At 35.6% G+C, this 15,259-nt stretch overlaps 1 protein-coding gene across 1 annotated transcript; it reads left to right on the forward strand.

Moving 5' to 3' along the window:
- On the forward strand, positions 1 to 3,184 carry LOC149090141 (uncharacterized). Its single transcript, XM_089235736.1, has 2 exons — positions 1 to 156; positions 2,837 to 3,184. Exons 1-2 carry the CDS (start codon positions 61 to 63, stop codon positions 3,104 to 3,106), a joined length of 366 nt encoding a protein of 121 aa, XP_089091862.1. The 5' UTR covers positions 1 to 60; the 3' UTR covers positions 3,107 to 3,184.
- The last annotated feature ends 12,075 nt before the right edge of the window (positions 3,185 to 15,259 follow it).

Genomic DNA, 15,259 nt, shown 5'->3' on the forward strand with positions numbered 1-15,259 from the left:
GAGAGAGATATCACGGAAATATAAGGAAAATTTCAGTCACGCTATGCCGTATTGTACAATATGATTGTTGCGTATTTTCTGAGACATCATCAGAATTCAAAAACTTGCGAATTCCTGCGCATGTGTTCCAGATATCGTATCATGGATAGCAAAATGGTATGAAATTGTTACGATTTTTGGCGCTTCCCATTTGCTCTAATTCTCGCGATTGCTCTTTCATGTACCCATAATTTTATTTTTTATTTTAAATTTTAAATATTTATATATTTTTTAAAATGAAACCAATTCCGGTAATTTTTGGAAATGATTCTGCGCATGACTGTGCTTAAATGTGTCTTAATGCGGATTTAATGCTCAACTAATATGTATTTGAAGCTATAACTCAGTGAAGATATGAATTTTATAAGATTTTAGTTCATAACTACTCGTGTGGCTCTCACCCGAAAATTGGGCTTTGGACCAGTATTTTCAGTCGAGGCTTTAAATAACAAACAGAATATGCATCATCCGGGCAAACATCCCCCGGTCAACTCTAATCTCTGCTACCAAGGCCAGGGCTGTCTTAAGAACATCATGGGCCCCCGAGCCAAGCGGGTTTTCTAAGATCCTATTAGGTAAACTTAACCAGATCTATTTCCTCCCCACTCTCTTGAGGTCCTCAGCTCCTCCTGGGTGGGCCTATGCCTTAAGATGCTACTGACCAAGAGTACACAACCTTTAGGAAAATGCTGGTCACCTCATTGATTTGAATATACATGCGAGGGGGGGGGGGGAAAGTCTCATTGATCTGTAAATGTGTTGCGAGTCGCTTAAGTAATCTGGAAGTATGCTACGGATCACTTGACCCTTAAATGTACATGTTTTTAGTGTTGATTATTCTTTGAATATAAAAGGTAAAAAAGAAATTAGTTTTGTTACACTAAAGTAGCGGTTCTCAACCGGTGCTCAGCGGAGTACTTGGGGCTCCTTGTGCACTCTCCAGGGGCTCCGCGGCCTCTCGAGGAAAAAAAAAACACCAAAAAAACAGTGAAATTCAAAAAAATAATTATAAATATTTTTAAATAGTAAAAATAATCAGTAACTTTGATGAATAATTAAAAAATTGGCCTATACGGGGCTCCGCCGTAGAATTTTTTACTTGAAAAGACTCCGCGAGTCGAAAAAGGTTGAGAACCGCTGCGTTAAAGTACATTCAACATTTTCAGACCCTAAAGCTACACAAATGTGATGGTTGCTGTTTCCCCCACCGTAGAATTCTTTCTTTTGACCTCAGACAGTTAAATCCTGACTTGAAAGATTGTGTAAGTTTTGAGTTAGAAATATTATATGGTGAATATGAAATTTAAAAGCTTTTATCAGGGGGCATCACTTGGAGTTTAACTTTTACGGGATTTTAAGGAGCGTTTAAGGAGCTTCGAGGAGAAAGTGCATCCGGGTGATCAACTACATAAAATTTAGCAATAAAACCGTGGAAAAAATGTTATGTGAAGATAAATAACAAACCCTGCATCATCTTGGCTGGGAAAATTCGAATGAAACGAATTATTCCTTCACAAAAAATTGCAAATTAAAAAAAAGAAAATTAGAGATTTGATAACATTAATGATTTTAATGCATTTTTTGAGTATCAAAAATATCCCGAAAATTTCAGAAAATGAATGCTCGGGTCTGAAAGGATTAAATGCATAAAAATGGGGTATGCCATATATACTCTTTTTTCCCTACTATTTTTTTATCAAAAAAATATGCTTGAAATTATAAATTTTTATGTGTAACATCAGTAATTCCAGTTTAAAAAATGTTTTGCGCATATGCAAAGCTTTGCATTTTAAGGGTTCAGTGATCTGGAAATATATCACGGGCCACATAAATGATCTGGAAATGTGCCGCGGGTCACTCAAGTGATCAGTAAAAGTGCTTGCAATCTACTTAAGTGATCAGTAAAAGTGCTTGCAAGCTACTTAAGTGATCCGGAAATGTGCCGCTTATTTCATTTTTATGAAATTAGCTTTGAGGTCACGGCCACATCAGATGACTCCGAGGACCACATTTGGTGAGCGGGTCGTGGGTTGAGCATGTATGGCTTATACGCTCCCTACTGTAATTAAATCTGAGTTGATTCCCATTGAGTTCCATACAAAGTTAATCTTCAAAATGCAGGGGTATCCCAAAACAGAATTTCAAGTTGCTGCTGTTTTGAACTGGGCCACCGATGTGAACCTTTATCGAGGGCTGCTCCAAAATCCAATGTTAGGCCCGCTATTATGTAGGAGGTTTTTGAATATGGCGTTAGACAGAGTGTCCCAGAACTCTACCGCCGAAATGAATGAAAAAAGGCGACGGTGCACGTAATGGTAAAAGAGAATCTTTCTTGTGCTCCAAGATTATGCAATGAGTTTTATGATATTAAAAGGCAACAGCTTTCATTAAATATGTTTAAAAAAGCCATAAAAAATTGTGTATTGCAAATAACGCATACTGAACAGTTCATTCTATTTGATAACTAGCTGTTACCCCGGGCTTCACTCGCGTGGATTTGGTAATCTGAAAATTATTGATTAATCCTTGTCAAAACTTTTGTGACTCACTGCTCCCTTGTCCTAGTCATAGTTCATTCACCGACGGCTCCACAGAGTAGTCCAGTAGATATTCTGTATCCATAAAAAGAGCCACCCCAAAGCACGGAGAATAGGAACACATGAATATTGCCAGCATGCCGCGACACCCCTGGCAAAAATTGGTGACGCCCCTAGGAGCTGCGGCGCACACTTTGAGAACCACTGATGTACTGTATATAATTTTGACTTTGTAATTATTTTCTATTATTTTCCCGCAGACAAAAATTTGGTTGTTGTGTGGCTTGCTTTTGTTGCTGCGATGTAAGGTGGCTCACTCCCAGATGGGAGGAGGAGGAGTTGGAGGCGATGCTGGAGTCGGAGGACAAATCGGTTTCGGAATTAACGCAGGCGTTGGTGCAGGAGCCGGAGCTGGCGCAGGAGGTGGAGGTGGTTACGGAGGAGGAGGAATGCCCTACGGAGGAGGAGGAGGAATGCCCTACGGACAGCAATATAGTCAGTACGGAGGATATGGAAAGAAGAAGAAATAAATTCGAAAATGACACACTCTTGAAACGCATTTGGTACCGAAATACTGTCGTCTGAGATCTTGATTAATAAAATTAGAGCAACAGAAAATGAATGAGTAATTATTAAAAGTGATGTTTTTGGTTGTGCACAAAACATGAAAGAAACACGATAACAAGGCGGCTTTTTTCCCAGTCCAATACATCATGGAAATAGATCTTTTTTGGATATTATGCCGAGGTTGAACTTGGAAAGTCATCTGCTCTCTGACAGGAAACGAACGCAGGCCCCTCTTGCAAACCGGGCAAGTACGTTACCACATAGGAAGACACGATTCTGCCTTTCTTATTTCACGCGCTTTGACGTGAAGTAATGAAGTGAAGACGTTAGTAGCCTTCCTTAACTCCAGAAAATGGCCTGCACGTGGGACAGTAGAGAGGATGAGACGTCTCCTCCCCCCCCCCCTACCCCCCGCCAGACCAATACATCAAGGAAAGCAGGGTCGTATCTCCAGTGGTGTACATGATAGAGCACTTGTCTGGTATGCAAGAAGACTTGGATTCCCGGCGGTGACCAGATGACTTTTCTTTCCGAGTTCACCTCGGCATAATATCCAGAAAATATCTGTTTCCTTGATATATCAGACCGAGGAAAAAGCCATCTCTACCGTCCCGCCTGGGGGCGGTAGAGAAAGTTTTACCACACTTCGTGTAAGACGATTATTGATGTTTGTTTAATCAAATAACTATTCAGGGGTGATTGAACGGAGCGTCACAAAATTCAAAGCGGAAAACATTTATTTTGGATCAATGAGTAAGTTCGAAGAAGGGCGTTGAAAATGACATTTTATAGATTTGTAGGACATTATACACAGACTGTTCTTCAAACTTGGACGGACTCTATCGAACCATAAAAAAATCAACAAACTGAAAGAATGCAATGCAATTTAAGCCTTTAGATTTGTCAAAGAGTTGGACTTCTTCAGCTCAAAAAAATGAAAATAGGTGAAATTCTCACCGAAAGGTGACGCTATGACAGCAAAATACATGAAAAGCGTCTAGATCGATGTTTTTTAACCTGTGGTCCGTGAAAACCCCCGGGGGATTCCACGATTATTTTGTAAGGGGTCCGAGTGGCCATTTTCATTTACTATCGCCGAATGAAAACGCCCACGGGTGGCGTGGTGGTGAGATGCTCGTCTACCTCCGTGAAGGTTGTGATACGGATATAAGACGATGAAAGTAAGATATTTTCAATAACGAGCTTGAGGTGACCACCGATAGATAGCGCCTTCATTTCTAATATTGATAACTTATGCCACAATTATCATAATACTATTTATATTATGAAAATTCAGTGTATATATATATTCACGACTTTACTAAATACTTATTACGAATTCAAATAGGTATCGTGTTGAAAAAACAGGACAAATGGCAAAAAAGAAATCGGAACGAAAATTACCTGAATGTTCCGTAATAAGGGACACATGCGGTCCGTCAAATTGTTCCAGACATTTTACTGGTTCCTTGCTTTCAGCAAAGGTTGAGAAACACTGGCTTGGTAGTATCTAGGAGGTATTGATTTGGGCACGCGCGGGCCTAGAATAGCGTGGCCAGATCATACGACTGAGAAACCGGAACATAACGTAAATTACCGTAATAACAATGGCTAAATTGCCTATTGGCGATAAAGCCTGGGACCATGGCCCCCACATCCTGGAGCAAGGCCACGAAGGCTGGGACCTTTATCGGGCCCTCGGATCAGACTTCTCACGGGCCATTTTATATTGAATATATAGCGTGAAAAACAAAAAATGATGATAATTGTCCCTGGCTCCACCCTTGTGGAGGCCATGCCTGGAACTTTTACAAGTTCAGTTCAGTGTTCTTCAACGTTTTTCTCATTGCAGACGGCTGAAATTAAGGGAAAATTTTCGTGAATTGGCATAAATAGGAAAAACAATTTGCGAACCGATGAAAAAAAATATATATATGAGGAGGAAAATTTCCTGACTTTTGGGGAAATGATTGTATTCGAATTTTTACTCTACTATTACAAATACGAGAAATCGCGTAAGTTAGGACCTCTGCTGCCAGTTATTGAATTAAAAAAACTACCTGTTATAATTCAAAAAATGAAATGATTTTAGACCGATGTGCAGCACGAAAATGAACAACATGAATATAAAAAAAATTAAACTTTTTTATTTTTTAAAGCAAAACTTAATTCCTGCAGCACACATAAATTCATTGTAACCGATATTTTGGCGCATGAAATTTACACCGGCATGCGGCATGAAACTAAAAAAGTTCATAGTTTCCTGCCGAGTGTTGTCCATTTTCATGCTGAGAACTAGTTTAGAACCAACAATCGGTCTTTTTTAGAAATTATAACAGATATTTTTGCTTCTATTCAATAGGTGGCAGCAGGAATCCTAGCGTTCGAGGAATATCAGTGACCAGTGATGGTAACTCGAGGGAAATTTACCATATTCATGGGAAAAATTGACCAAAATTGGTCCACATGGGAAATTTCTTGGCGTTTGTGGGAAATTTTGAGAGTTCATCAAACAAAATAATTTTTATTGAAAAAAATATATAAATGCAAAACAAACGCTTTTCTAGTGTAAAAAAATTGACTACATATTTCTACCGATAGATGGCAGCACAATTTTCGGAGTGTGTGGGAAAAATTCAGTCACAAAAGGGAAATTTTCGAGGGAAATTTTGCTTGACGAGGTTACCATCAGAGTTTGTGCCTTCCATAGTTCTCTTCCATAGAAAAATTATCGGTACATGGGAAAGCGTACCACCTCCCTCTCGCCCCCAATATTCGCCACCATCTCCATTTTTTAATCTTAAAAATTATTTTATTTTATTGAATCTTCGATTAGCGAAGGAATAACGGGGGGGATAAACAGCTATTGCATTTATTGGTCTAAAACCGGGACTCTCCCTGGAAAGCGAGAGACGTCTGACCATCTCAAATTGGGATGAATACCATTATTGTTTTTAGCCGAAGAATTAAATTTACTAAAGAATCAAAATTAACAAAGAAATTTTACAGAAATTCCCTTGCAAAAATTTCAGCCTGAGGTCAGTTGCAGCATATGAGGGCCCATGACAGCAGCGGGCTGCTAAAGATTAGGACCGTAAACATAGATCCAAATACGTTGACTACACATTTGTATCATGACTGCCGAAGAAAGCATGTGTGTGGAATTTCCTGCACGATGTAGGAACACTTCACATCATCGACGATGAAAAGGAAAAACCCCGTGTGTTTAAATTTTGTTTTTCTACGTGCCCGCATACATTCTCGGTCGAAATTTTGACATGCCTCTGTCACGTTGGGCAATAGATTTGTCCAGCCCTGTTGCCTACAAGCTTCCAAAGAGCAGGGGTGCCTCGAGACAAAATTCTCACTCGCGCGAGACATTTTTACAGCACCCCTCTGGCTTATAAGCTGCACCAGTAAGCAGTAAAATGATCCGGAAAACTCACAAGTTTGTATACGCATACTTATATATCGAACATGACCCCCACATCCTGAAGCAGGGCCCTAGGCTGGGATATTTTACGGGCCCCCCAAGCAGACTTTCACGGCTCTCCTTTATGATGAATTTATAGCGTGAAAAACAAAAAAATGATTAAAATCACCCCGGGCCCCAGGACTGGAGCCTTGTAAGCCGACCCCTTGTGGGGGCCGAAAATTGCCGTTTTCCCAACAAAATTAATCCATCCAACATATTTATAGTCTGAATTTTACTTCTTTTTTTTTTCCAATTTTCTTTTCATAATTGTTTTTCCCTTTAACCCTGATTTGGCACCCCAATCCTATAAGAAAGCCGCGTGTGGCAGCACAGGCCGAGTCACAGCGACCCTCTGCGAGAAGCCTGATAGCATTGCCTTGTTGTAAGATGAGGGTCATGATCTCCATAAGGGTGGGGCTGACAGGGCTGGGGACAATTTTTCATGCTATGTATAAATTCTCTTCTGAGGGGGTCCGTGAAAAATCTATTCTGGGGGTCCGCCTAAGGTATCAGCCTAGGGGCCATGCTCCAGGATGTGGGGAACCATGATGAAGGTAATGTTTTGAAGCTGTATCCATGGCCCCCACATCCTGTAACGGGGCCCGTAGACTGGGATCTTTTGCGGGCCCCTTCTGTAGTTTATTTATGACGTGAAAAAGTAAAAAATGATGATAACCGTCCCGGGCTCCAGGACAAGAGCCCTGTCAGCCCCCCCCCCCATGTGGGGGCCATGGCTGTGTCGCTTGGATATTCACCAAGGTGGGCAAAAGTCACCCATGAAACATTTTGGAAATTGAGAAAAAATAAACTAATTGACGTAAAAAGGGGGGTTTTGATCTAAAATACTTATCATGCTGAGTTTTGTTTTCGCTAAGTTTAGTTCGAAAATAGTTCAAAATTTCACCCACAGAGTAGCACTGCGTTACGAAAAACTGGACGTATCTCATATACAGTCAACTCGCGGTTTACGAACTTAATTCGTTCTCGAAGTCCGTTCGGAAACCGAAATAATTTTTCTTATAGGAATCGCTATAAAATGAATTAATACGTTCCAGGGACTCCAAAGATTTTTATTGTAAACTTTTACTGTGCTGCTCCTGTGCACAATTAATAAGGTTATCATTAAAGCAACACTGAAAAATTACCATAATTCGAAAGAGATGAAATCAAACGGAATGTAAATGATGTCAAGGGCAAAGTCTAGTTTCGTGAATATGTATATCATCTATAATATCTCAGAGTGAAAGACCACAAAATCTCCGCTTGAAACACTATCTGGCCACGAAATATAATCCGAGCTGAATTGATAGTTCTGTAATGCTGGGATTACCCTATAAAAGTTTGACAGAAGATCTTTGAAGAAGTTTGAAAAGATATTTTACAAAACTTGGAAGATTCCATGAATAACTCTATCGGTTATATTCGAGCGAATATAACAGATGCACTTATTGGTTACATTTTTCAGCTTTTATTTATAAAAGGACTTTCATCAAACTTTCATAGTACAATCTCGGTTTAAGACACTTGCTGCCAAGTTTTGCAAAATCATTGAGAAAATTCTTTTCCCCACAGCTTCGTGAAGTTTGAAACCTTTTATGATGGATTTATAGCGTGGAAAAACAAAAATAATGAAAATCGTCCCGGGCCCCAGGGATGGAGCCTTGCCAGCCCACCCCCTTGTGAGCAGTCCCGTCTTAACGCATGGGCCCACCCGGGCAAGGCCGGGGGCCCCAAGAGGAGAGGGCCTAGCAAAAATGAGAAGCGGTTAAAATTTTCGAGAATTTTCCAGATAGGGCCTCAAAAACATCACTTGGCCCGGGGGCCCATGATGCGCTTGTGAGGGCCATGGTTTCAGATACTTCACTTCACACTTCACTTTTTTTTTTTAAACCGTACACCACCCAGGCTCTGTCAACATTCGTCAATATCAGCCCTTGTCCCGGTCAGACACTTCACTGGTTCGTCCGCGTTGGGTTCAGAGAGATTTAGACACGTTGCATCAGACAACTGAACACCTTTATCTCCAGGTATGTGTGTCATCTGACACATTTCAAAATGTAGCACAAAATTTCATTGTTGAAGACATGTGATAGACATTTTAATTGTGAGCATTTTTATGATATTCTAATGGGAATTTTAGAGTGATTTATGCTTGAAGCGGATGCATCAACCTGTCTGATGATCGATGAAATTTTACTGACTGTATCGCCATCTGTCGTTGAAAATTGTTAACTGCATAGTTTTGTTTAACCTTTGAATAAAATTCACAAGTTATCTCTAATAAATATGTAAAAAGAACAAATTCTTTTACAACTACTATACTAAACATAATTTACTTTGAAATTCAGTATTTTTTTAATTAATGTTAATTGAGAGTATTACCTTTTGAGAATTTTCAAAAATTATAATTTCAAAGGAACTCACCGTTTCGAAATACTCTCTCTCTCTATGCTAGAGTGAGAAGCTTTGCTATCTGCGAGTCTGTGAATCCGACTTCGTTGCTTAATATGTTAACCATTGGCAATTTCCACCACAATTTCGGTGACGTCCCGTTTTTTACCTTTTTTTTGGATATTAATTTTTACTTATTCTTCCTGAATGAAATAAGGTAACCTGCCATGATGAATGATTTCTTTTTCTCATTTAATGCATTTTTGTCTGCAATTGTAGCAGCACATATTTTCCTAACCTTCCGCAGTTTTAGCAATAATAAGCAAACATAGCAATTATGCTATGGTAAATGTGATAAATCGGTTATTACACATTTAATAACGGATTTTTATGGTTTATTATGAAAAATAACCGAACATTTTGGTCTTTTATTATGCAAAATAAACGAAAAAAATTATGACATTTTTCCGCAACATATATGCAATTCGCGATGAAAAATCTCGGTTTTTTTAAACGTTTATCTGTAGAAAAATAAGTTTAATAAAAATCCACGATTTTAATTTACACGATAACTATGATTTTAATGTATCCGACTATATTTAAAACTAAATTTTGGAAGAAAATATACCAATTTCTTTAATATTTTAATTTTTAATAAAAGCTCCGTTTCTCGTGATTCCAACACAGGCCTTGTTTTGATTATATATGACGCTTACGCTTATACTTTAGTGTTGCTTTTTTTTACACACAAGTAATCCTTGAATAAAAACTTTGCGTTATACGAAGATCGCAATTTTTGACATCTTACTTGAGTTTGAAAGATGATTTCTGAAAATCTATTAATTGTATCATTACAAAATTCTTATGTGATATTTTGGCCATCTATTATTAAGGCTATGAACCGAAATTCAAAGTCTATCACATGTATTTGTCTAATTGCAGTGTTTTATACAGAATATTGTGAAGTGAAATTTCAAAAAATTCACACTTATATTAATAGATTTGGGCGTAACTTATGAGCGAGCATGAAATACAATCCTTTAAATTTCGATTCATAACCTGCATCATCACTGGCTGAATATGATGCAAAAAATAACAAAGAATTTCATCTATAGAATGTTTTGCAATCGTTTTTCAAATATTACACGAACTTCTCTTAAAATCTGACATAAAAATGACTCTCAGAAAACGACAAAGGTAGTCTAAAATTTGTATTTTTTTTCCCATTTCGAGAAACTTTCTATCAAAAAATGTTATTAAAGTTCATTCCGTAATATTTTGTAGAAAATGCTAGTGGAGAGAGTAGAATACCTTAAAATCACTGCGTTAAATCCATGATTATACTTCACCATACACCTACTAAGGCCACATCGCTAAACTGCAATTTACTGCCATTAACGAGTTGGCTTGGAAATTAAAGCGCCATCTATCAGTGGTCGCTAATCTAAAATTTAGTCGCTAAAAAAGTCTTTATCTAAAATTTCTTGTTATCTATCATTATACGTTGGAAAATACGTTAAAAAATCAATGATTTTAATATCCGAAAGGCCATGACGTGGCATCCGTGAAAACGGGCAGTGCCAAATTCATTTTCGAAAACGCGTTTCTTATATAGAACTCGAATCATAATCTGCAAAACATCAACACCTGGTGTATAGTGCTGATTAATACCCTTCATTCCAAGTCATTCCAAGTCAAACATTCTCTTGTTAAGCAAGGGATCTTCATCGAAGATTTTTTGCAGTGACACACCGATGAAATGCTTGCATTACACAATTTATAGAAATGCCAAAAAGAAAAAAAAAAACCACTCCATGAAGAAATGTATTCTAGAATTGGTGAAAGGCGTTGTACCAAAATTACTGAAAATATTTCAAAACTAACTAGAGAAATAATTTCAGAATTTTTTAAAGAAATAATTTCAGAATTTTTGAGAAATAATTTCAGAATTTTAAGGAAATAATTTCGGAATTTTAAAGAAATAATTTCGAAATTTTAAAGAAACAATTTCAGAATTTTAAAGAAATAATTTCAGAATTTTAAAGAAATAATTTCAGAATTTTAAAGAAATAATTTGAGTTAGAATTTATTTCGAAACTCATAAAAATTCATAATGGATGGAAAATATTGAAAAAATATGTTCATAATTTTGAAAACTTCTGCGTGAGAATGCGTGAAAATTTCAATCAATTGATGATATATTAAAAACAAATAAATTACTCATTCGACTATATCTTATTAAGTGAAATTTGGATAAAAAATGATGAAATAGATTTATATCAAATATAAGGGTATTTGTATATAATATAATGTAATATATTATATTATTTGTGAGACAAGAAATAGGAATAAATCCGGAGGAGTACTAGCATGCATAAAAAATGCTCATGCTGTACAAAATCGATTTGCATATGACTACAGCAGAAATAACTTGTTCATATGATTCTAATCTCGAGTTGTGTATAATACTGATTTATAGAGCACATGATTTCCATCCACTGCAATTCGTAATCGAATTTGAATCAATTATTAGCAATATAAAATATCAAAATGTAATTTGTATGGGAGATTTCAATATTGATATCTTAAAAATAAACTATGAAACGGAGGAATTAACAGGGATGATGGCGAAAAATGGATTTTTGTCTTATACTAATACGCCTACCCAATCAACATCGTGCATCGATCATATGTATATAAGAAATGCAAAATTAAACGCAGTATGAAACTGCAATAGCCAAAATTCATATAACTGATCACTGGCCATTATTTTTAAATGGTTATAATGCCGAAAAAACAAAAATTACAAAATCTGAAACTCTTGAACAGAACAACATTGATAGGGTTGATTATTTAAACTTTGAGACCTGCATAAAAAATTATAAAGTGAATGAAAATGTTTTCTCGGAGAAAAATGTGAATATATTGTACGCAATATTTATTGATATCATCTACAAACACCGTTGTTTCTGGATGAAAAGTATTGAAAATAAAAAAAATGGAAAGAAAAATGAATGGATAACGGTTGAACTAAAAAAAATGATTGATATTAAAGAGAAATTATATAAAAAATTCAAGCGAAACGCACGTAATCAAGAAGCCAGGTTAGAATACAAAAATTATGAAAAAATGCTGAAAAAAAAGATTAAGTGTACCAAAGAGGAATATTTTTACAATAAATTTAATGCTTGTGGAAACGATACAAAAAAGCAATGGAAAATCATTAACAACCTAATAAATAAAAATGAGAAAATAGTAAAGATACCCACTGATGAAGATCTCGGTATTGTGGTAGAAAAAATCAATGTCTATTTTATTAATGCAGTCAGCAATAAATCAAATAAAACAAATACTGATAACGATCATTGCCCAATACAAATGTCTTGTAACCAAATTAATTCTATCGTTTTTACTCCAGTAGAAGAAAAATATGTTAAATGTATAATTATGAAATCAAATAATAACAAAGCAATTAAATACGATGGAATTAATGCTAGAATGTTAAAAATAGTTTGTAAACATCATCTGCGGTTCATAACACACATAATCAATACTTCAATTACTGAAGGTACTTTTATTGAAAAACTTAAATATGCCATTTTAGACCTATTCACAAAACTGGAAATATTAATAATTATAATAATTATCGCCCAATATCGATACTTCCAATTATATCTAAAGTCATAGAACGGGTTATGAAAATGAAAATTATGGATTTCCTCAACTCTAACTCTTACTTTGCAGAAAACCAATTTGGATTTCTTGAAAATAAAAACACAGAAATGGCAGTTCTAAAACTCACTGAATACATTTTCAAGAATGGCAATAACAATAAAAAAACCCTTGCTGTTTTTTTGGATTTACCTAAAGCATTTAACAGCGTTGACCATAAAATACTTCTGGACAAAATTAATAAGGCTGGTATAAGAGGAAAAATACACGACTGGTTTAAAAGCTACTTAACGAACAGAAAACAGGCAATTAAAATTAAAAATGAAATAGGACCTTTTAAGCAAATAGTAAGCGGTGTCCCACAGGGATCGGTACTCGGAGCGATACTCTTTTTGATTTATGTAAATGATATACAACACCTACAAATGAATGGAAATATTATTAGTTATGCAGATGACACAGTGCTCTTCATTTCCGATAATGATAACCTAAACCTTAAATATAAAGCTGAAAATGATATGACAATAATTTCACAATGGCTAAAATATAATAAATTGACCTTTAATTCAAATAAAACTAAATTTATGCATTTTCAATTATATAATAACAGAAATATAGAACCAATAACAATACAATATCATGTAGGTCATTGCTCACGCAATGAGTGTCGCTGTACTGAAATTAAGGAATCCGATGAAATAAACTATCTAGAAATCGTTTTTAATAAAAACCTTAACTGGAAGACTCAAGCGTTGACAATAAGCAATAAACTAAAATACAACAATATCAGGATTCACTGCTTGAAAAATATTATATCCCCTAAATTTCTCCGTACTATTTATTTCGCATGGATTTTACCAGTCATACAATATGGTATATCGGTATGGGGCGGTGATTATGACTCAAATATAAATATAATAAGAAACACTCTGAGAAAAGTTGTGAATAATATATCTGAAAAAATAAATATAATCCAGGACTGTCACAATGATTGTAGATTTGACATCAATAAACTCTATCTTCACAAAATATTATTCTTTATTCAGAAAAATCCCGATTGGTTCAAAATTAAACACCAGCAGAGACAAACAAGACAACACGGAATTCAATACGCCATAATTAAACCAAACAAAACCATAATACCAAAACAATTCATATACATAGCACCTAAAGAATATAATAGATTGAATAACGAAATAAAGGCGGAAAAATCACTGCACAAATTCAAGAAACTACTCATAAACAAAATCAACACAATTGAATAATAATCCCATATGCATGCATCTTTTTTTCTCTCTTTACGAATGTAATGTGAGGACTGAATATTATATCTTAATTATATACACCATTGGTCTGTTGTCAACCCCAATATATACTACACTAATATGCCCTGGACGGATTATGTAATCCCTTGGGCTAATATATAAATGGTAATATATATGTTTTTCTGTATATTGCGTCTTTATTATATGTTGTAATACGTGTGTGTGTGTAGTAAATTTCAAATTTCAAAAATTTCAAAAATTATTTACGTACTTTTTGTATTATTAAGTACTTTTCAGAATTTGAAGGAAGTATTTTCAGAATTTGAAGGAAGTATTTTCAGAATTTGAAGGAAGTATTTTCAGAATTTGAAGGAAGTATTTTCAGAATTTGAAGGAAGTATTTTCAGAATTTGAAGGAAGTATTTTCAGAACATTAAAAAGTATTCTCAGAATATTTAAAGAGTATTTTTAGAATATTTAAAGAGTATCTTCAGAATATTTAAAGAGTATCTTCAGAATATTAAACGACGTATTTTCAGAATTTGAAAAAGGTATTTTAAGAATGATGAAAATCTCTCTGATATTCAATAAAAAGTTATTTCGGAATTAATGAAAATTCATATTTCAATTAATATTATTCAATTATATATGGCTCCCCCGTTTGACGAAAAGTCCTTGGCCCCATTCAGCCCACCCGTTAAGACGCATGTGAATTTAGATACCAATCGTATGACTCGTTGGCTCCCGGGGTACATGGAAATTATTTTTATGTCTGGAAGTTTGAAGACCTCTATATTAAGCCCACCGACGGTTCCTCGACCAGTCTGACGTCACCAATACAACAACGACGACTGTTTGAGTGGAACAATTGTGGGAAAAGAAATCATGTCACCACATAAATTGTCTATGAATTTTACTCACCTGCGTGTGACGTGAGTGGCGGTCATTCACACCTGAATAGATTTTTTCTGAACAAAAATTTTAGAGCTTTTTATTGAAGAAGTATCACGACCAACGGATGTGGTTTTGATGGCCTCGTGATCATCCTTTTCTGATGACCATAAACGTTGGTCTGAAATGATCGCATCAAAGCCCCCTTTTCCGACACGCAAACCCCACTTTTTCTTTGTTGAAAACCATCATAGAAAGACGTTTTCTATGGACTATTTCTAAAAAAAGGGGCAATAATACAGCGAACTTATTGTTGTGCAATTTTTTACTTGTTTTGGCCACCCATGACAATATATATTTGTGTGTATTTGCTCACGTAACGTATATACTCTTATAGATACATGTATATACTATTTATAATC

Source organism: Pholcus phalangioides, unplaced genomic scaffold (genome assembly GCF_987345545.1).
Source record: "Pholcus phalangioides strain wild (caught in Gottingen) unplaced genomic scaffold, Ppha-v1.0 ptg000001l_1, whole genome shotgun sequence".
Taxonomy (NCBI): domain Eukaryota; kingdom Metazoa; phylum Arthropoda; class Arachnida; order Araneae; family Pholcidae; genus Pholcus; species Pholcus phalangioides.

Coding starts and splice junctions, on each gene's coding strand:
- LOC149090141 (XM_089235736.1), top strand. CDS start 61: ATGATTGTTGCGTATTTTCTGAGACATCATCAGAATTCAAAAACTTGC. Junction 157..2,836: donor GTATCATGGATAGCAAAATG/GTATGAAATTGT, acceptor ATTTTCCCGCAG/ACAAAAATTTGGTTGTTGTG.